This window comes from Dipodomys ordii, unplaced genomic scaffold, assembly GCF_000151885.1.
Source record: "Dipodomys ordii isolate 6190 unplaced genomic scaffold, Dord_2.0 Scaffold93, whole genome shotgun sequence".
Taxonomy (NCBI): domain Eukaryota; kingdom Metazoa; phylum Chordata; class Mammalia; order Rodentia; family Heteromyidae; genus Dipodomys; species Dipodomys ordii.
In genome coordinates, this window is record NW_012267309.1 from 2,998,888 (window position 1) to 3,022,887 (window position 24,000).

The 24,000-nt window shown below is 36.6% G+C and overlaps 2 protein-coding genes across 2 annotated transcripts in view; one reads left to right on the top strand and one right to left on the bottom strand.

Annotated features, from left to right (window-relative positions):
* Window positions 1-11,904, top strand: part of Ogn (osteoglycin) — a 20,443-nt gene extending 8,539 nt beyond the window's left edge. The window contains exons 2-6 of the mRNA XM_013026366.1: window positions 3,228-3,238; window positions 5,228-5,382; window positions 8,395-8,597; window positions 10,005-10,100; window positions 11,078-11,904. Coding sequence (XP_012881820.1) covers window positions 3,228-3,238; window positions 5,228-5,382; window positions 8,395-8,597; window positions 10,005-10,100; window positions 11,078-11,248 — 636 coding nt within the window. The 3' untranslated portion in view covers window positions 11,249-11,904. The remainder of the gene's footprint in view (window positions 1-3,227; window positions 3,239-5,227; window positions 5,383-8,394; window positions 8,598-10,004; window positions 10,101-11,077) is intronic.
* The window catches only part of Cenpp (centromere protein P), a 183,444-nt gene that overhangs the window by 139,101 nt on the left and 20,343 nt on the right, over window positions 1-24,000 (bottom strand). The window contains exon 4 of the mRNA XM_013026373.1: window positions 16,587-16,683. Within this exon, the coding sequence (XP_012881827.1) occupies window positions 16,587-16,683 (97 nt within the window). The remainder of the gene's footprint in view (window positions 1-16,586; window positions 16,684-24,000) is intronic.

Genomic DNA, 24,000 nt, shown 5'->3' on the forward strand with positions numbered 1-24,000 from the left:
CTGGGCCTGGGCGCTGTCCCTCAGCTCTTCAGCTCAAGGCTAGCGCTCTACCACTTGAGCCACAGCGCCACTTCCGGCTTTTTTCTTATGTGGTGCTGAGGAATTGAACCCAGGGCCTCGAGCATGCAAGGCAAGCGCTCTACCACTGAGCCACCTTCCCAGCCCCGTCCATGAAACTCTTATCTCCAATAAACCACTCAGAAAACCGAAGTGGCACTGTGGCTCAAGTGGCAGAGCACTAGCCTTGAGCTGAAGAGCTGAGGGACAGCGCCCAGGCCCAGAGTTCAAGCCCCATGACCGACCAAAAAAAAAAATTTTTTTTTTAAATATAGAGATGGCCAGGCGTTGGTGGCTTATGCCTGTAATCCTAGCTACCCTGGAGCTGAGATCTGAGGATCGCGGTTCAAAGCCAGCCTGGGCAGAAAACTTCGTGAGACTCTTATCTCCAATAAATCACCAGAAAACCAGAAGTGGCACTGTGGCTCAAGTAGTAAAGCACTAGCCTTAAGCTGAAGGACAGCACCCATGTCCAGAGTTCATGCCCCACAACCATCCAAAAAAAACATATATATACACATACATACATACACACACACACACACACACACACACACACACACACACACATATGGATAAATGGCAAGTATAAATGTGTGACAGATGGAAAAGGGCTAGCTGAAGTGGTTTAATTAAATCTTAGCTACTTGGAAGGTGGAGATCAGAGGATATCAGTTTCTGGTCAGTACAGGCGAAAAAATTACAAGACTCCATTTCAACCAATGGCTTATTTGTCATTCCAGCTATATAAGGAAGCACAGACTGGACTGTGACCCAGAATAGATAGCCCAGGAATAAAGCAAGACTCTACCTCAAAAAAATAACCTACAGAAAGTAAACTCAAGTGGTAGATCGTCTGCCAATCAAGCGTGAGGCACTAGGTTCAAGCCTCAATACCACAAAACAGTCAAAAACATGGAAATGATCTAGAATAGTCAAAACAATGTCAAAGAATTAAGTTAGAGGGTTTGTATAGACTAATAGCAAGTCTTATGACTGCAGGAATCAAAATATTGTGGCACTGACATAAAATTTTTTTGGGGGGGAGGGGTCCAGTCGTGGGGCCTGAACTCTGGGCCTGGGCGCTGTCCCTCAGCTCTTCAGCTCAAGGCTAGTACTCTACCACTTGAGCCACAGCGTCACTTCCAGCTTTCTTTTTGCTTATGTGGTACTAAGGAATCGAACCCAGGGCCTCATGCATGCAAGGCAAGCGCTCTACCACTGAGCCACCTTCCCAGCCCCAGATTTTTTATATTTTTTAAAAGATCAATAGAACAGGTGACCTTGGCCAAGAAACATTGTACTCATAACCTGACATGAAATTGTAACAACTTTGTACAACTACTTAATAAGAAAAAAAGAACATAAAAAAAAAAACAGGCACCAGTGGCTCAGGCCTATAATCCTAGATACTCAGGAGGCTGAGATCTGAGAATCACTGTTTGAAGCCAACCCAGAGAGGAAAGTCCATGAGACTCAGAAAAAGACAGAACTGGCACTATGGTTCAAGTGGTAGAGCACTAGTCTTGAGCACAAAGAAGCTCAGGGAGAGCATCCAGGCTCTGAGTTCAAGCCCCAGAACTGGCACACACACACACACCCCACGGCACACACCCGCACACACAAAAATCAATGGAACAGAATTAATGCCCATAAATATGCCTACACAAGCTTAATCATGTGTTGAATCTTTTCCAAAAGTCATGGTGAAATGATCAAGAGCACTAGAGAAGGGAAAAAAAATTAACATTCCTGAAACTATATAATTAAAAGTGAACTCAAAATATAGCCCCTATTAAACTACACAACTTCTCAAAGAAGTATATCATTTAGATGTACTCCACAAACTAATGTTTTAAAGGATGGGATTCTAGCTGATGATCCCAGCTAATTTCTGAAGCTTTAGAAGGTAGAGCAGATTGGAAGAAGTTGGGTCACTGAAATATGACTTTGAAGGAAATATTGGAACTCTTAACTATTCATTTCTCTCTTGCTTCTAGGCCACCATAGTGGCCACCAACTCTGTAATACAAAAACTCAATTTAAAAATAAGCAAAACATATTAACAGAAACAGTAGCTCAGTTGGTAGAACACTCATCAATGAGCCAAAGTGTCTGGTACCAAATTCGAGTCCAGGTCTAGGACCAAAAAACTAAACTTCAAAGAGAAGTTGTGAATACAAATAATGTGAATACAAATACATGAAAAGATGCTCAGCAATATTTGTCATTAGAGAAATGCAAATCAAAGCACAATGAAAAACCACAATATAACTTATCTGAATGACTAAAATTTAAAAAGACTATAACAGCTTTTTCATTTCTGTGACAAATGCCAGAGAAAATAGGTTTAAAAGAGGAAAGATTTATTTTGACTTATGGTTTCAGTCCAAGGTTGGCTGGATCCATTCCTTTGGGCCTGAGGAAAGGCAGAATACTCCCATGGCAGAAGCATAGAGTACAGGCTGCTACCCTCATGGCAGAGAGACAGAAAGCAGAGGCGGTTAACAAGGAGAGTTCAGTGCCAAAACATGCCATTCAAAGATGGTTCTCCAGCCCTACTTCCTCTAAGTGGGACCCACTTTCCAAGTTCCACCAAAATCTAAGAATCTATTCAAATTTTGAATCCGTCAGTGGATTAAACCGTTTAGTAGATCAGATTCTTCATGATCTACTTAAGTCAGAAAGTGCTCTCCCCCAAGATACATCTAGGAATATACTTTATTTTCTTCCTCAATCAAGATATAACCACCACAATGACCATATCAAATGTTCTCAAGGATATAATGCAACAAGAACTCTCCTACATTGTGGTAGAATGTAAAAATGGCATAACCCTTTGGAAAATGGGCACTTCTTTCCAAAGATAAAAAACATAAGATACACACATAAGACCCATACATTCCACATCTAGTATTTATTCCAAAGAAATGAAAATGTTAGTGTTTAAGTGTACACATCTGTAATGTGAGCTCAGGAGGTTGAGGCAGGAGGATCATGAATTCAAGGCTATCCTGGGCTGGACAGCAAGATTCGGTCTCAAAACAAGCAAACAGATGTCAAGTCCACAGCAATTTGTCAATAAATGTTCACATTAGCTTTGGAAGTAGTCAAAACCTGGAAATACTCAAACATCCATTAAGAGCTAATGTATAAATTGTATACAATGAAATGATGAAATTCTACTTAGTAATGGAGAATAATGCATTACTGACATATTAGCAATGAATCTTAATTATGCTAAAAGAAATCAGACAAAAGAGTGTATTTTGAAGGATTCTTTTTTAATGGAACTCAGAAATGCAAATTACGATGTAGTGACCAAAAGTAGCTCAGTGTCTGCTTGAGGACCAGAGAGCAAGAGAAGAATTACTAATGGGAATGAGTAAAAAAGTTTTTTGGGGGGAGAAGTGGGGTGGGATGTCAATTAAAACAAAAGATTCCTAAGTTTATAACACATGCTATAAATTATGAATTGTATGATTTAAGTATGTGCACTTCATCGTATCAATTAAACATAAAAATTGTGCCAGGGCTGGGCGCTAGTGGTTCATACCTGTAATCTTAGCTACTTAGGAGGCTGAAATCTGAGGATTGTGGTTCAAAGGCTGACCAGCAGGGAAGTCTGTAAGACTCTTCAATTAACCACCAAAAAGCTGAAAGTGGAGCTGCGGCTCAAGTGATTAAGTGCCAGTCTTAAGCAAAAGAGTTCAGGAAAAGTGCTTACATCCCGAGTTCAAGCCCAGGACCAGCATGTGCATATGTGCATGTGCATACATGCGCACGCATGCATGAATATATATACACACACACACAGAAAAAACTGTGTCAGAAAAAAGTTTAAAGGGCTCTCATGATTAATCTGCAGTAACTTTAAAATAAGCATGATGATAATAGCCTATCTCATAAGACAGATAAGGTTGATACCGAAGTAAAAAATAAAAGGAATGCTCCAGTAGAATGTCAACTAATGAACACAAAAGGAATAGAAAAAAAAACCCACTATTTGTCAACTATCCTAATAACAAATGATTTAGCTGAAAATCAACAACAAAGGTGGGTGCTGGTAGTTCATGCCTGTTATTCTAGCTACTCAGGAGACTTAGATCTGAGGATCTCAGTTCAAAGCTAGCCCAGCCAAGAAAGTCTGTGAGACTGATCTCCAATTAACTACAAGAAAACCAGAAATGAAACTCTGGATCAAAGTGGTAAAGTGCTAGCTTTGAGCAGAAAAGCATGGGGATATCACTGAGGCTCTGAGTTCAAGTCCCATGGGCAGGGAGAACACAGATGCTAAAACTGAACTGGTGGTAAAAGTTTGATGACACACCAGACTTTTTTTTTGGGGGGGGGGGTCCTCCAAGTACTTCTCCAGAAGAAATACATAAATTACAAGGTGGAAAACTAATTTTACAAAATGAGATGACAGATACCACTCGAACCAAATGGCCAATACCAGAAATGGAACAAACATTATATATATTCCAGATACATAACACTAAAGACACAGCATTGTTTCCATGGTATTCCTGCCAAAAAGGAAGAATCAGAGACAAATCTCTTTCCGTTTCCAAACTAAAAAGGCACCAAAAAAAAACAAAAAACAACCCACCAAGGAACTATTCAAAGTTAAAAAAGATCTGACAACTATATGCAGTAAATAATTTAGTGTTGGAATTAACACTGAGTTAAGTCATTCCAAGTTGGATTTGGATTTACATATGAATGGTATAGTGATGTCTAATATTCAAGTTAATAGTCTGCTCATTTCACTGGTGGTTTCTAAAGTGATTAGCAATATCACCAAACTGAAATGTTTCTAACACACTAAACTTGATAAACAAAACTTGTTTTTACCTTAACTTCTGCTATGTGAGTTTTGGGGGGGAGAATGGGAGATTCAAATAAGGAAATGTAATTGTCAATAAAGAGAGCAATTAGAGCAAAACAAAATTTTGGTGAGTCATTAAGCACCAGTGTTTGACACCACATTATCAAGTACCAAGTAGGCTGGAGACTACAACTATCTTTCCTCTATCACCTATGATTCTTTAAATGCCAATGCAAATCAGTAGTAGGATCCATGATAATGATAATTTTACTATTAAAGACGACTGAATATTTTCAAACTATTACTTGTACTTACAATTTTGTTTCCCAATTTAGAAATGCCCACGTGCCTGCTGTGTGTTTGTTTAAGTGGCTCCGTGTACTGTGAGGAAGTTGACATTGATGCAGTACCGCCCTTGCCAAAGGAATCTGCTTATCTTTATGCACGATTCAACAAAATTAAAAAGCTGACTGCCAAAGATTTTGCTGACATGCGTAAGTTTAAATAAGACATAAACAAATGTTGCTGTTACCTATGACCTACTACACCAAAGGTTGTCACTGCTGGATGATAGACACCTCTCTATTTCCACACACTTCACCAGACTCCTTTTTTTCTGTGTGGTGAAATCATTTTTCCATACTAATTTCCTGTCATTTTTATTTGCTGATAACTTTGGTGTTTACTTTGATAGCCCATCTTACATATAGACTATCACATCACATATTTTCACTCATAGCTCTTAAGCCTGATTACATGTTAAAAATGTCTGGAAGACTTTGTTTTTTAAAAACTATTTTTGAAATATTTATTCAAGACTGTCCTTCCCAGAAGTTCTAATTCAGGCCTGGGGTAAAGCCAAAACATTATCTCTAAAACCAACCACACTCCTTACACCATTCTACAAGGTTGAAAACCCTGGCATTTAACTCTTTCCAGGTCATTAATCTTGGACTTCTGTCTTTCTACCAAACTTTAACCCAACAAAGGAGTTGCCATGAGACATCAGTTAGCCTCTATTTCTGCAGCACAAAATTTTCATACTGTATTACTAATTTCTTGTCAGCTTTTTAGGCTATTGGGTTATCAAATTCTACTAGATTTCAAAAGAAATCTAAAATTATCTTGAAAAAAAAATCAAACCAAGAAATGTCCACTAGCTTTACTGCACATTTATTAGATAAGCTGTAACTGGTTTCATGCTAGCAGCTTTCAAGTGGGGATTAAAGAAAAAGTAGCTGTTTATTATTAATTGTAGATCTTCTATTTACAAAATCAATACATGTAGTTCAGTGATAGTTTTGCCTAGCATGGATATGGCCATAGATTTGATCCCTAGCACTGTGAAAATTTAATTTAAAATTTTATTTTTTATCTTAAAAAGTACATGTGGTACTTTTATGATTATTAACAGAAGTACATAGAGTAGCAAAAAAGCTATAGTTACTCAAAACACATGTTTCCAACTAAGGTTAAATAAGGCAATGTTTTCTTCTAGTGTCAGCTGTTGTATTGTAAGTTAAGGATCTAATCAGCATATTTAGCATCATTTTTTTCATTTGCGCTTTTTGTTGTAAATTTTACAGTAATGGCACTAAGTATAGTGCTATTTTAAGTATGGTGCTATTTCTATGCATTTCTGCTAATCATTAACATACCACATCTACTAATTGTTAACTTTAATTAACTGTTTACTTTTTCACAGTACTAAGGGATCAAACTCAGGGCCTTGTACATTCTAGACAAGTGCTCTACAAGTAAACTAAATCCCTAGTGTTTCAAAACGTAAGAGATCTACAATGTACCTTATAGAGAATGCATCTGTAATAAGCTTCATTCAGGCATGAATTACAGTAAAATATTAATTCAACAATATATATTAAGGTGTCATTAAACAAAAACATATAAACCAAGATTTGTGTTAACTAGTTAACAAAAAATCATCCAAACAATTGTTCCAAATATAACAAAAAATGTAAAGGGTAAATTATGAAGTTAAGTGCACCTATCTTTATCTGCTTGCTTATGGGAATTCCAACTGATCATGCATAATTCTTAACTAAGTTTTTTAAAAGCATGCATCCACTCAATGCAAAAATGTTTCCATTAACTCTATCCTGGTAGCCTAGATGCTGGCTCCAAACATGTTTAATATGTTTTCCTTAGCCAGTTCTGCCTTTGTTAATGGGCATGTTACTGCATGTCAGTGAGGTGGTCAGGGCAAGTCAGAGGGCTGGTGTTATTGATTCTAACATTCCATTAGAAACTGTGTAATTAATCAGTCACAGAGAAATGCATGAGAGCCAATCCCTATTCCCCCTCATGACCCTCCCCCGCCAAAAAAATGGTAAGAAGGTAGAAGTGCTGCCTCTTAGGAGAGGAGATAGACATAAACCTCAGAGATAGCAAAATTCTGCCAGGGGACATGACAGTATAGTCAACAGAATGGCCTTTGTAGTAGGGTGGCCATTATCATTCCAGCAGTCAAAGAGCACCTGCCAGGCTCCCAGGTCCACTGCCAGGTACATTATGAGAATAATCCCATGTAGTCCTCCTCCCAGCTGCCATTTTACAGGAGGCAAACAGAAGTCAACCTATTTACTCAGTATCTGAGCTAGTAAGGGAAGCAGCAGAACTGGGACCTCCCTCTTCAAGAGGGATCAGACCTTGCCTGAACCTGGAAAACTGAATAGCCAGGCCAGCAGCAGACAGAAACACTTAATGTAGCTTCACTAAGGGTTGTGCCTTTCTTTCTCCTCTGCCAGACCCAGCGACTTGTGAGAGAGCCTATGTGATTAGAGACTCATGGGAAGCCAGGCCACTAACTCCCCTACACTCAATGGTTCAGTACTCATCAATGGTAAAGCAAGTTTTTAGAAAATAACTACAATGAGAAAAAATTGCTTCCTAATCATCCAGACAAAAGCCAAAACACATATACCGTGTATACATATATTGAATTTCTCAATCCTTCAGTCTGTATTGCCATAACAAATTGGGGAACATTTTTGTCTTACTTTGTAAGAAGTAAGGCATAGTGAGATTATGGTAATTTAGTCACAATTAACAATGCGACATCCTAGCAAAATATCCAAAAATACAATTATATGACTCCACTCATTCACATGTAGTTAGTCCCCAGGATTTCCAATAAGTATTTCTTTCAAACTACCTGTTCATCATGAGAAACTGAGAAGTATAGAAAGACTTAATATTAAGATCCTTTCCAAATTTGGGACTCTAGGATAGTAAAAAAGGTATTATTAAGCAGAGAGATACTCAGTGTTCAACAAAACTATTTATTGATGGAGTTGAGAGAAAAATTCAGTGTTCAGTGTTTGCCTAGTATGTGCCAGACACTAGGTACCATTCTCAAGCACATAAAAAAATTTTTGAGCCAGTAATTGTACATACTAATGATAAAACATCTGAATAATCTGTTATACTCACTTTTCTTGTTGCATGAGATTTAACTTCATATTTCTTTGTGTATTTCTCCCCTCAAGCTAACCTAAGAAGACTTGATTTTACGGGTAATTTGATAGAAGAGATAGAAGATGATACTTTTTCAAAACTTTCTCTGTTAGAAGAACTTTCACTTGCTGAAAATCAGCTACTGAGACTTCCAGTTCTTCCTTCAAAGCTTATTTTATTTAATGCAAAATACAACAAAATCAAGAGTAAAGGAATCAAAGCAAATACATTCAAAGTAAGTACTTCATAGTATGACAAAACACAGTACCAATGTTAATAGTTTAACAATCTATGGTTTTAGCCACTGGTGGTTCACACCTATAATCCTAGCTACTAAGGAGGCTGAGATCTGACGATCGCGGTTCAAAGCCAACCTGGGCAGAAAAGTCCATGAAAATCTTATCTCCAATAAACCACTAGAAAACCAGAAGTGGTGCTGTGGCTCAAGAGGTAGAGCTCTAGCCTTGAGCTGAAGAGCTGAGAGACAGTGCCTGTGTCCAGAGGTCAAGCCCCATGACCAACAAAAAAACAAAAAAAAAGTCTATGATTTTTCTTTTGGGGGGCTAGGAGTAGGAATTGCACTCAGTGTATAGACGCTGTCTCTTAGCTTTTTTGCTCAAGGCTTATGCTCTACCACTTGTGGCATATCTCCTCCACTTCCAGATTTTTGGTGGTTAATTGGAGGTCGCATGGACTTCTTGCTCAGACTGGCTTCAAAATATAATCCTAAGAACTCAGCCTCCTAAACAGCTAGAATTACAGGCATGGTCCACCAGAACCTGGCCTTATCAGTTTCATATAAAGAATATTTAGAGCATGGTGGTTCAATACTGTAATCCAATATACTTGGGAGGCTGTTAAAGGAGGATCACTTAAAATGAGATTTACAGATGTATTTCTGAACAGATCAGGATAAATCAACAAAATTATCAAAATTGTCTGCATTGTAGTTTGGTTTAGTGCCTTATGGCTCTAACAGCCACTGGTAAAATCAAGTCACTATAATTCATATAAATTGGGCCTACTGGAAAGATCGATGTCTATGTGGTTAGACTTAGAATATTTAAGAAAGGATTAAAACAACAGCATACAAAAATAATGAACAAAGTTTGGTACAAGTATCAAAATTAATTACTAATCATAAAAAGTAATCTACCACAAAATCCTTATGAAAAAAATCCACATGAAGTTAGGGTTTAATGCAACATTTTGCTAAACATATCTTTTTGGAGTAACCACTTAAGGAGAAATTGGTAAAGTTGAGAAGGGAAGCTCTAGAGGCTCAAGGAAAGTCAGAGTAGCAGCAGGATCCAAAAATAGTCCTGGGTAGAGCGACTTAATTAGCTGTCCTCAAGACAACTTAAAGGACCCCAAAAGTAGCATTAAGATTGAGTTGAAGTGAATGGACAGACATGTGAAGTATGCAGTACTCTGAGGTTCGTTCGTTGTAAATGTCTTAAGGACTAAAACATACTACATGTAAAGCCAAACCCAATAACAAGCAAAACAAAGAACTACTACATGAACAACTGACATGATTTATGTGTACTTATACCAAAATCCCTTTTTATGTATATACTGCTTGGATCCTGACAAAGAATGAACAGACTCCAGTAACACTCAAACCAAATTTTCCTTACAGAAACTGAGTAACCTCGCCATCCTCTACTTGGACCATAATGAACTGGAAGCTGTACCTCCTAATTTACCAGAAAGTCTACGAATAATTCATCTTCAGGTATGATTGTTACTTCCATGATATCTGGTTTAATTACCTATGAGTTCATTTTATGGCTCATTAGTAAACTTTGCTCATCATGTGTGAATTATGGCTACATCATTATGATATTGTGATAAAGTTCAACAACTATTCAAAGTATTAATACTTAAACATATGAATTCCCTATTTTCTAGCCTTAACACACAAATTTGAAAGTTAGGGGACACTCAAACGTCTAGTTCATGTTTCTTTCCTCATAGGGCAATGAGATTAAAGGTTCTAGCATTATTCTAGGAATATATCAAGTAGAAAATCAAAAAAATGAAGAATAAAATTATTTAAATGAAAATAAATGAAAAGAACAGGTGAAAATCTTTAGAAAATATTTAAGGATGTAGTTCCACTCTAGTACTCTAAATAAGATACTTTTTCCAGCTAATATAATCCTATTTATATTCAGATTTTTACATTAAATCAGTATTAATCAGTGGTTTGTTCTTCCAAAATACAGTATAAACTAAAAACAGATGTTCAAATTATGCAGTTTTATTTTCATGAGGATTCACAGAATGTACAATATCGTTCTGTGTGATGGTCCTGGGTCTTGAACTCAGGGTCTGGGATCTTTGTCTCTGAACTTTTGTGTTCAAGACTAGTGCCCTAGAATATTTAAGAAAGGATTAAAACAAAAGCATAGGAAAATAATTAAAGAAGTTTTGTACAAGTATCAAAGTTAATTACTAATCATGAAAAGCCACAGCTCCACTTCCACCTTTTTGGTAGTTAATTGGAAATAAGAGTCTCATGGACTTTCCTGCCCAGGCTTGCTTTGAACTGTAATCCTCAGATCTCAACTCTTGAGAAGTCAGGATTATAGGCATGAGTCACTGGCACCTTGCAAATACTTTAAAAAATACTCTGTGAAGGGTTTCATTATTTAGTACATTAAAAGCTTGTTTCAGAATTGCAAAATATTTTTTTCTTCTGTTTTTCAGTTTAACAACATAACTTCAATTACAGACGACACCTTCTGCAAGGCTAATGACACCCGTTATATTCGGGAACGTATTGAAGAGATTCGCCTAGAGGGTAATCCAATAGCCCTTGGAAAACATCCCAACAGTTTTACTTGCTTGAAAAGATTACCTATAGGGTCATACTTTTAACCACTATCAAGGCAATGTGTAAGCTAAAGTATGTATGCTTATAATTTGTCTCAATAATGTCTAAAAGAACATTAAATACTGGTTTATCATTAACTTTTTATCTTACTATGAAAGAATTTTATGTCTTAAACAAGGATGTTCAAAATAAGATTGAATCTCTAAGTTCAAAATAATGTGAAAATATTTAAAACATTGAAAATTCTCCTGGTTTATACTAGACATCTATTTTAAATGGCCTATTTTTGTATAAACAATTCAAGATGCATATTCTTATTACTAAGTAAGAGAAGTCCAAGAAAGTTCCAATTGTTTATCTTTGCTAGCCTTTATCTTTTTTCTTTTTTCCATATATCTATTTTTATTGTAAAAATACTGTACAACAGAGTTACAGTTACATGAGTAGGGTAATGAGTATATTTCCTATTAGGTTTTATTAAGTATCTTGAAAACATTTAAAGCCTTATAAAGCTAAATATTTCCAGTGATCTTTCATGATTCATAATTATTCATATGAGGTGGGAACCTTGTTTTCTTCTTATAAAGAAAGCTATCTTACTTTATTTTCACTAGCTTAAAAAATAGGTTACGTCTATACAAAATTTTCCAAATAAAGTAGAATTTTACTTTCTAATAAAGAGCTAGAAGGTATATCCAAAGTTTTCTACCTTGTGGGCCACATCATTAGAGTTCAATAAAGAAAAAATATTCTTTTATCATAAGTCATTTTTAAAGCCAAGCAATTCAAAACTAATAAGCTTTTATAAACAAAAAATTCTGACACATTTAAACAAGAATAAAGTTCTTCCACTGAAAGATTTTCAATTTTGAAAGAAGTACAAAATATTTCCTTTTTAAATTACTGAACGGGGCCTTCTCAATAACTGCTCACATATAAAGAAACAAAAACTGCCTGTGCATGTAAATGTTTACCAAAACAAACTGAATATTCACAGCAAAGTTTTTGAGCAACATTTGCTCAATACCCATGATGAACAGACTCATTTAACAATAAAAACCTGATCTTTAATCCAAGTAATGACTCAAAACTGCCAGATTAAAGATCCTGAACTAACCTTTCTCTTGCCTATATATCACTCAAAAGTCTTAATATATTGCTTTGAAGTTAAATTTACCCTCCAACACCATTTGTTGAAGTTGATCTGAGATTAAAAACAGCTATGATCTCTTGGAGTTTATTTTTCTGCATCTATGATCTCTGAAGGCCTCAACAGTGACTCTGACAATGCTCATTAGTGCATTCATTTATTTTGATGAGTAATGACTGTAACTAATATGCTTTTTTCATAATTTTGTGTGCTTGACTTATTTTCTAATTGACTAAATAGTTGAGAGCACTGAATACAGCTTATGTTTATACTGTCACAGTCCTAGCACAACAGTGAACACATTTAAATATATGAATAAATGTTGTAAAATCCAAAGTAAAAGAGTGCTGTTTCATTGGAAAAATTAATTATCGTATGAGTAAATTAATATAAATACAGTGTGACTTTATCTGGAAATACATGCCTTATAAAGAAAGGTTCATAAGCAAGACGGAGACTAAAGAGTGTGGTTAAGTTTATTAAATTTCTGGTTTTCATAAGGCTGTATACACACACATATATACACCAATATGAAGAAAGAAATGCTTAAAATAAGTGCTGGTGGCTTCTGCCTGAAATCCTAGCTAGAACACAGACCCTTATTCAAGGCCACCTCAAATAGAAAAGCTCTAAAGACCTTCTCAACTCTGAGTACAGTGGCCAGGATTGGGAGAATGTTAGCTACAGGCCTGCCTTGTCAGAAAAGTTCAGTACTGGAAGAGAAGAAAAAAGAAAAGGAAGAAAGGAAGGGAGAGAGAGAAGGAAAGGAGGGAAGGAAAGCTGGAGATGGGGAGAGGGAGAGGGAGAGAGAGAGAGAGAATGAATTACTGAAAAAACTGAAGATATACATAGACATCTTGTGTTTGGATTAGATTTAACATTGTTAAGACTACAAAACCATCTCCAGATTTGATGTAATCCCTGTGACAGCCCCAATGGTATTTTCTGAAGAAACAGAAAAATCTATTCTAAAATTCATATAGAATTTCAAAAGCTCTCAAATAAACCCAAGAATCTTAAGAACTAAGGGAGCAGACTGGTATTTCTTAACTTCAAAACTTGCTCCAAACAATAATAATCAAGACACTGTGGTACTTCCATAAAAATTAGACATATAAGCCAGGTGCTGGTGGCTGATGCCTGTAATCCTAGCTACCTAGGAGGCTGAGATCTAAGGACTGCGGTTCAAAGTGTGGGCGCTGTCCCTCAGCTCTTCAGCTCAAGGCGAGTGCTCAACCACTTGAGCCACAGTGCCACTTCCTGTTTTCTGGTAGTTTATTGGAGATAAGAGTCTCACAGACTTTCCTGCCCGGGCTGGCTTTGAACCGTGATCCTCAGATCTCAGCCTCCTAAATAGCTAGGATTACAGGCGTGAGCCACCAGCACCTGGCAGTCCGTGAGACTCTTTTTTTTTTTGGTGGGGGAGGGGGTCCGGTCGTAGGGTCTGAACTCTGGGCCTGGGTGCGGTCCCTCAACTCTTCAGCTCAAGGCTAGAGCTCTACCACTTGAGCTTTTTTTTCTTTTTGCTTATGTGGTGCTGAGGAATCGAACCCAGGGTCTAGGCATGCAAGGCAAGTGCTCTACCACTGAGCCACCTTCCCAGCCCCTGTGAGACTCTTATCTCCAATAAACCACTCAGAAATCCAGAAGTGGCACTGTGGCTCAAGTGGTAGAGTGCTAGCCTTGAGCTGAAGAGTGTAGGGACAGCACTCAGTCCCAGAGTTTAAGCCCATGACCAACAAAAACAAAAAAACAACAAAAGACCCCAGACATATAAGTAATACAATATTTTAAAGCCCAGAAATAAATTTTTATTAAATGGCCAAGTAATTTTCAAGAACGGTACTAAGACCATTCAAAAGGAGAAAGGACAGTGTCTTCAACTAATGAAAATGGATATTCACAGACAAAAGAATCAAGTTGAAGTCATATCTTAAGCTAATATGAAAACTAACAACTAACTCAAAATGGATCAAATACCTAACCTTAAGAACATAAATTAAGCCAGGCACTGGTGGCTCACGCCTGTAATCCTAGCTACTCAGGAGGCTGAGATCTGAGGATCGCGGTTCAAAGCCAGCCCGGGCAGGAGAGACTGTGAGACTCCTATCTCCAATAAACTACCAGAAAACCGGAAGTGGCACTGTAGCTCAAGTGGTAGAGCGCTTGCCTTGAGCTGAAGAGCTGAGGGACAGTGCCCAGGCCCAGAGTTCAAGCCCCACGACCGACGAAAAAGAACATAAACTAAAATTTAAAATAAATAGAAGAAAACCTTTATGAAAATGAACATAGTAATTTCTTGTACAGGACATACCACACCCACACAAACACACACCCACACCAAATCACAGGCAACAAAATATAAACAGGATTTCCGTCAAAACTCACAATTTTGTGCATCAAAAGACATTATCACAAAATTGAAAAGACAATTTGCAGATCATATATTTGATAAGGTATTACTATCAAATACATAGATTGTACAAGGAAAACTAATCCAATTAAAATATGTGAACTGGACTTATATATCCAGATTTGCCAAAGATATATCAATAGCCAATTAGTATATGAAAAGCTGTGCTGTATATGTATATAGGTAGTATATGTTGTAGGGAAACTACACCTTTGTAAAATGGTGCAGCTTCTATTGAAAAAGTAATATGTGCTTTCTTAAAAAATTGAACTTACCCATGATCAAGGAACTCTACTTTTAAATACATACATTTAAATTAAAAGCAAGACCATAAAGCGATATATTGGTGTACTTCTACTCATAACAATAACCTAAAAGGTGAAAACAATCCAAGTTTCTACCAATAGGATGTCCAAGGAAAATGTGATATATACATTCAATGGAATATTATTTAAATTTAAAAAGTAAATATAGCACATGCTACCATATAAACTTTGAAGACATTATGTTAAATACAATAATTGAGACAAGACAGACAGCCTAATTGTGTGAGGTACCTAGAATAGACAAAAATTACAGAAACAGAAAATGGAAGAGTGATTACCAGAGTCTGAGACAAGGAGAGAATGAGAAGATGGTATTTTAATTAGTATGAAGTTTCAGCCTGAAACATATATATGTACACACACACACACACACTAGATAGATAGATAAGGTAGATAGATAGATAGATAGATAGATAGATAGATAGATAGATAGATAGTGGGGGGGGTGGCAGCTATGGTTGCAGAATAATGTGACTTCTTTTTCCATCCTAGTAATTTTACCAACTAGCAAAAAGACTAAAGTTTCTTATCCTCCATGGAAACAATACACCAACTATATCTATAACTGCCTGAAGAGAACCTGAAGTCAAACCAGTTTTGGAAATAAGGACCAAAGCTCACATATCTCACCATCCTCTCAAATACACAACAAACATCAGGATTAGATTTGCTCACTACTATAAAGGCCAACATAGTACCTAATTACTATTGCATTTTACAAGTTGTGAAGTAGACATATTATTTAATTGTCCTGGTACAAGATATTTTTTAAATCATGAGAAATCCTAAAAGGATTGCAGTCGGGAAACTTGCCATTTTTCATTCTGGAGAAAATCCAATGCCTGACAGATGAACTAACCCAAATAGGATAAATTTAACCATAAGAACCCAAAATGAAGGAGAATTATTACCATCATTAAAAATAATAGTCATGATCTAATTAAGCAAATATTATTTATGATGTTGCATCTTTAAGAATTTGCTTTCTGTACATCACTGATATTAATAGTATTCAACTGAGTTTTTTATCTGGAGAGATTCCAAAACAATCTAATAAAAAAGAGTATCTTAAAGTATTTTAGACTTGTCTTACTTCATAAAAATCAGGCCTTAATATTTAAACTCATAATGTACAATAAATAAACAGTTCAAAATAGAGTATGGCTTGAGAAGACTGTATCGCTTCATGACAAGACAGCTATGAGTATATTCTTTAATGGCATTTACTATTTTATTCAAATATCTCCGGGTGATTTTTCAAAATGCAGATCTGGAAATCCAAATATTCATTCAAAATGTTCTACATTAGAAATTGTTTAGTGATGTATGCAGAAGCTCCTCACTTATTACTAATAACTGCAAATTTCTGAAGCCAATAAACATATTTTCTATTTTTTTGAGAACTTCAAGGGAAGTATATTATGGCTGAAACTTCAAATTAGCCGAGCTTCATTTTACATAGATACTTAAATTTAGAGACTTTTAGACTTTACCTTGAAATGCTTAAATGTGTTCTTACGATGTTCATACCACTCCACAAAAAAATGCAGACTTCGGAAAAACATAAGCAAATCTCTTCTTTCTTCTACTCTGTAAAGTAAGATTCTACGATTAATAAATATCATTAAATGATTAATCCAAACTAGTTTTGTTTTTTTCATCAGTCATGGGGCTTGAACTGAGGACCTGGGTGCTGTCCCTGAGCTTTTCTGCTCTAACAATTTTAGCACCTGCTCCACTTCCACTTTTTAGGTGGTTAATTAGAGATAAGAATTTCACAGCTTTTCCTGCCTGGGTTGGCTTTCTCAGGCAATGCTCAGCTCTTGGCTTCCAGGGTATCTAAGATTCTAGGCATGAGCCACCAGCACCTGGCTTATTACTTCTTTTTCCTTTTCCTATACTATTTGGTATAAATTCTGAATCCTGAATTCTGTACTTCTGTAAGTGTCCTTCCTATGACTACAATGTTACCATCTTACCCTAGAAATCCCTATTCAAATGTTTAAACTTACCCATTATTTAAATCACTTGGATTCCACATTCTCAACAAAATCATAAAAAATATGCACATGCCAGTACTGAGGGTTTGAACTCAGAGCCTGGGTGCTATCACACAAGGCTGGCACTCTACTACTTCAGCCACAGCTCTACTTTGAGTTTTTTGCTGATTTATTGAAGAATCTTACAAACACCAGATGAGGATGGCTCACACCTATACTCTTAGCTACTCAGGAGGCTGAGAGCTGAGGATAACAGTTCAAAGTCAGCCTGCACAGGAAAGTTCATAAGACTCTTAACGTCCAATTAACAACTTAGAAAAGGCTGGAGGTGGCAACTGTGGCTCAAGTAGTAGAGCACTAGCCTTGAGCCAAAGAAGCTGGGACAGTGCCCAGGAACAGCCCCAGAAACAGCCAAAAAAAAAGGGGGGGGAGTACATCTCACAAACTTTTCCGCCAAGGCTAGTTTGTGAGCTATAATCCTCATATCCTCTTGAATAGCTAGGATTACAGATGTAAGCCAACTACGTCCAGCTTGTTTTCCATTTTTGATCATGGTAATTTTCAAAAATGTCTAGTACTCAACAGTAAGAAGAAACTAAGTTTGCAAGGAATCAAGTATGACCCAGTCACAGGAAAAAATAAGGATTGTAATTGAAGACAGAGAAAGAATTACCAGGCAATCTTAAATTATGTTAAAAAAAATCACAGAAACCAGGAAAACAAGTGTGGCAATAAACAGAGAATAAAAATGCAGAAAAAATTTTTAAAAAGAAACAGAGCTGGGAATGTGGCTTAGTGGTAAAGTGCTTGTCTAGCATGCATAAAATGCTGGGTTCCATTCTTCAATAACATATAAACAGAAAAAGCCAGAATTGGTGCTGTGGCTCAAGTGCTAGCATTGAGCAAAACAAGCTCAAGGATAGTGCCCAGGACCTGAGTTCAAGCCCCAAGACTGACAAAAAAGAAAAAGAAACAAAAATTTTAATATTCATAGCCAGGTGTGGTTCATGGTTCAATCTTATTGGGAGGGTAAGGAAGTAGGATTGTGAATTTGAGGCCAGTTTAGGTTACATGACAAGACCCTGTCAAGAGAGAGGGAAGGGCAAAATAGAAGAAATAATTTTATAACTGAAAATAACAACCATGAAAATTTCACAGAAGGGCTTCTACAGCAGATCTGAATAGGCATAATATTCAGCAAGTGAAACAGGTTAAAATTACTGTAGCTCAAGTGAAATTATTCAGATTAAGAAACAAGAAAGAGCGCATACAGGTGGCTCACACATACAATTCTACACATGAGACTGAGATTTGAGAATAACAGTTTGAAGCCAGCTTGGACAAGAAAGTCTATGAGACTTTTATCTACAATGAATGGCCCCCCCAAAAAAAATTTTTTTAAAGCTGGAAGTGAAGCTGTGACTCAAGTGATAAAGCACTAGCCTTGAACAACAAAACTCAAGGACAGTGCCTAGGCTCTGAGTTTAAGCCCCAGATCTGGCATGTGTACACAGGAACATGTACACATGTATGCACACACACATACACACACATGGAAGATTTACTTAGCCACCAAAAACAACAGGTTGATTGCAGGAAAATAGAAATGGAGACCATAACATTAACTAAAATAAGCTAGTCCCACAGAGTAAGTAACATGTTTTTTCTAATTTGTGGAAGCTAGGGGAAAACAAAACAAAGCAAACAACAAAAAAAAAATCCAAGCGTCTAAGAAGGTGGCTTAGTGATAGAGTGCTTGCCTCACATGCATGAAGCCCTGGGTTTGATACCTCAGTACCACATAAACAGAAAAAGCCAGAAGTGGCACTATGGCTCAAGTGGTAGAGTGCTAACCTTGAGCAAAAAGAAGCTCAAGGACAGTGCTCAGGCCCTGAGTTCAAGCCCCAGGACTGGTTAAAAAAAAAAAATCCAACGTAATGAAAGTGACAGGGACATGCATGGGGAAGGGAAAAGGGAGGAGAAAATGATCAGCAATACCAGAAGGATGAATAGATCAAAATATATTACATGAATCTATGGTAAGGTCATAATGACAGTATGTATAATTTAATATATACTAATAAAAAACTAAATTGAACTTAAAAGAAGGTGTGGGTCAGGAAAGAAGCATTAGAGGATGCTAAAGGGTGGAAAAATAATTAACTTAACTGCATGGTCATAGACTACATGTGAATTCTAAGTGAAGAAAAAATAGGAATCTTACAGTGGAAAAACAGGAAAAAGTTTCATTCAGTGGTCAACCTTAGTATCACCTATGAACCTTAGTATCACCTATGAACTTTAGTATCACCTATGAGGGACATTATGCAAAGAATGACAAGATGTCACGTACACAATATATCACCTACACAATATTTTATCCAAGAATGCTTACAATTAATCACAAGAAAAAAAACAGCTAACAAGAAAAATCTGCTGTAAAAGAAGAGTAAAAAGAACTGTGTTTTCTAAAGATGGCAAAGTTTAAAAAAATGGCAAAGTCGGGCTGGGAAGGTGGCTCAGTGGTAGAGCATTTGCCTTGCATGCATGAGGCCCTGGGTTCGATTCCTCAGCACCACATAAACAAAAAGAAAAAAGCCAGAAGTGGTGCTGTGGCTCAAGTGGTAGAGTGCTAGCCTTAAGCTGAAGAGCTGAGGGACAGCACCCAGGCCCAGAGTTCAGGCCCCAGGACCGGACCCCCCGCCCCCACCAAAAAAAAAATGGCAAGGAAAGGTTGTGGAACTACTCCAGATTAAAGGAAGCTTAAGAGCCAGACTCGGGTGTCTTACACCTGTAATCCTCGCTACTCTTGAGGCTAGAATCTAAGGATCATGGTCTCAAACCAGGCGCCAAAAAACTGGGAAGTAGAGCTGTGGCTCAAGGGGTAGAGAGCCAGCTGTGAAAAAAACAAAAAACAAAAAACCTCAGAAACAGTGCCAGGGCCAGTAAGTTCAAGCCCCAGGACTGGCATAAAAGGTGGAAGAGGAACCTAGAGACAAACAAGGTGAGTATTGTAACAAGGTGAGTATATTCCTGTAATCCCAGCTACTTGAGAGGGGGTGATAGGAGAATACCAGCTCAAAGTGAACCAAAGCAAAAAGCTAAAGTATCTTAAAAAGTATATAGAGGTGGCTCAAGCCTGTAATCCCAGATACTGAGAGTTAGGTGGGAGGTAAGAAAATCAAAGTCTGAGGCCAGCCTGAGCAAAAACTGTACAACCCTATCTGAGAACAAACTAAAGTCACTAGCATGATGCCCAGAATTCAAACCCTAATCCCATCAAAACAAATTTAAAAAAAAGACATGTAACAAATAAATTAACAGTCAACCCTAAATAGTATGATGCACTGTGAGAGAAAAAAATTCAACAAAGGATATTATGAAACTACCAAAATTGAAATAAATCTATTAAAATTATGTAAATGTCAATTTATGAAGCTCACCCTGTACTAGGATTATGGAAGGGAATATATGTAATAAAAAATGCAGGACTCTGGATACAGCCACAAGATTAAAATTACAGATTCAGAACCCATAATATGGAGGGATCAGCTTCACTACTTGTTCATAAATCTACACATTGTTTTCTATATATTTCAGAAATTGATACATTCAAAAGAATGATTAGCTTATGTATTGGAGCACACAATGTACACATATGTGCCTGTGCCATCAACAGCTGGAAACAATTGGAGACAGAAGTAAAGGAACACAGTTTTTGTTACATTCTGTAATTTCAAGTTATAAGTTAAAACTTTGTTGTTATGGTTTGGTTCTTAAATGCTCCTCCAAAGCTTATGTATTTAAGACTTGGTCCCCAGTGCAGCAGTGTACAGAGCTGAGGCCTTTGGAAGGTGAGTTCTGATCTTATAAATAGTTAACCATTTATAACTTAATGGGCTATTGAGACAAAGCAGATCAGGAAACATGAGTCAAGGGAAACAGGAACCAGAAATTCAGAGATTAACACTGTGTTAATTAGTAGCTTGATTCAAAGCACACAGGTAATATTTTCTTTGGTTTAAACCTTTTTCTCAATATAACATTTATTTAAAAAAAGACTTGCCTTTGTTTCTGTTAGACTGCTTTTTGGTTCTGTATTGAGTATCTTAAGTACTGTAGAAAAGATGTCATTTCTTCCTTTAAGGCTGTTTTGTAATATATATAAGGACTGGAATTGTGTTTTTAAAGACAAGCATTCAAGTATGACAATATACTATCTGTGTTTTCACCATTCAAAATGCTGTTTAGTAGTTGAAACTTAAACTATTTAATGTCATTTAATAAAGTGACCAAAATGTGAAGAAAAAAAAACAGTTCTTCCACTCTGATGTTGCCAACTGGCTCAAATGATTATTAAATTCTGGGAAGTAAGAATATTTTTTAAAAAGACATCCTGGGGAAATTTTGTTGATAAAATGACTCCTCTGGGGCCCTGTTTCCAGGGCCTTACACATTAGAGCTGGAGCAGAGCTGATAATTAATTAGAGTCCCTTGCCCCAGGCAAGACAAGAACAACTAACCATCAAACTGAGGAGATCGTTGCTACTGAGACTCTGAGACTTTCCCACCAAGAACATAAACATGGTTTCAAGCAAAAACTGCACTCTAAAGAGAATTCTTAGTTACCACTTCCCCCTTGATTACTGCCCACAGACTGGGAAGTATAGGTTCCTCAAATCCAAATAATAAAACAAACAAACAAAACTCAATCAAGTGACGGGACTACAGTCGAGCACCTGCCCAAAGTCACCTGCCACCCTATCAATAGCCCAAATAAAAGTCAAGTGCTCAGCAAGCTGTATTTATCTAAGTCCTTTCTTTTGGTTATAATCATCCATATTCAGAGGCAGACATTTCTTTTTACTGCTTCCTGGGAAATTCATGTAGCATTGCATACAAGAAAAAAAAATCACCAAAAAAAAAAAAGCAATAAAGATGATGACAAAGATGCTGCAAGCACAGAAAACACATAGCAAAATGAAAGATAATCCCTCCTTGTTAGTAATGCTTTTGAACGTGGAAGGGGATAAGGGAAAAGGGGATAAGAAAAGGCAATACAGAGGTATTACCAAAGTATATTATACATATGTATGAAAATGTCATAATCAAACTCCTCAAATTGTACAATTAACGCATGCTAACAAAAATGTAAAAGACAAGCTGGGGATGTGGCTCAGTGGTAGAGTGCTTACGAAACCTGTGCAAGACACTCCCTTCAATCCTCAGTGACACACATACACAAACATACACAAAAAATAAGTTCTCCACTGAAAGAGAAGAGGTGGGCAAATGGATCATGGATCAAATAAAATTTAAAAAAAATATACGGTCCAGCAGGGTGTTATGGCTCATGTCTCCACCTGTAATCCTATTCAAAAGGCTGAGATCTGAGAATTGAGTTTCAAAGCCAGTCCAAGCAATAGAGCTTATGAGACTTACCTTCAATTAAATATCAAAAACAAACAACAACAACAAAAAAAATAGAAGTAGAGCATCCTTGAGGGAAAAACTAAGGGACAGCATTCAGGCTCTGAGTTCAAGCCCAAGTAGCCATAGCATAGCACAACAAAACAAAAACACATAGTCCAACATAAGCCACCTATATGAGAATCTCACTTTAAATCCAAAAGACAAAATGAAAAATGGAAAAAGTTATCTTATGTAAACTGAAGCCAAAAGGGTAAAAAATGAATTATACTACCACCATTAAAATAGGAAAAAAATCAACTATTACAAGAGAAAAAAGGACATTATTCAGTAACAAAGTTTCATATGGCAAAAACAATGCCTACTATAAGCATGTAGGTATCTAAAATAGGCCACCAAAAATATGAAGTAAAAGTTGACAGATGTGATAATTCTACTATAGCTAGAGATTTCAAGACTTTATCCCAATAATAGGTAGAACAAGCAAAAAGAAGAACACACAACAAACCAATTGTATTTAACAGGCCCTACAGAACACTACCCAACAACAGGCAACTAATATGGGAAACTAAAAATAGAATTGTAATCCACCTATTCTGCTTTTGAAATATTTAAAGGTAAGGTCTTAGAAGAAATACTTGTTAAGATCATGTTCACAGCAGTATTATTCACAATGTAGAAAGAACCCACTGTTGGATGAATAGCTGAGTGATGACATACAGCTGAAATGACATACTGTTCTGCCTTTAAAATGGAAGGAGATTCCAACATACTTTTGTGATTACATATTATCATCACACTAAGTGAAGGTGATGACAGACAATAGTAATGTTCGGTACACTTCAAAAAGGTAGAAGACTTTGAAAGTTTTCATGATAAAGAAATAGTTAAGGAAAAAGATATTTAACTTAATAGATACAAATTATATAATGTATACATTTATTGAAAAAATGTTACCCCATTAACATGTACAATTTTTACACTTATATGTATTACCTTAAAAGTATATTTAAATTAAAAACCTAGCCAGGGGCTGGTGGTTCATGCGTGTAATCCTAGCTACTCAGGAGGCTCACATCTGAGGATCAAGGTTCAAAGCCAGACTAAGAAAATCCATGAGCTTCTATCTCCATTTAGCCACCAAGAAGACAAAAGTGGAGCTGTGGCTCAAGTGGTGGAATACTAACTAGCCTTAAACAAAAAAAGCTCAGTGGCAGATTTCAAGACTTGAGTTAAAGCCTCAGGACTAGCAATACAAACATAAACACATACACATAGACACACACAAACAGACACATACACACACTCTTACCTGGGGAGAAAAAAAAAGTTACTTTAAAAAGAGCCTTAAAACAAGATTAATTCACAATTCCTTTGTACCCCATTCCTATTTTCAAAGACATTACTGAAAGAAATTACATGTGTGTGTTGGCTCTTACAGCTGTTAAGATTGATTGTAATTTATCTATTTTTCCTA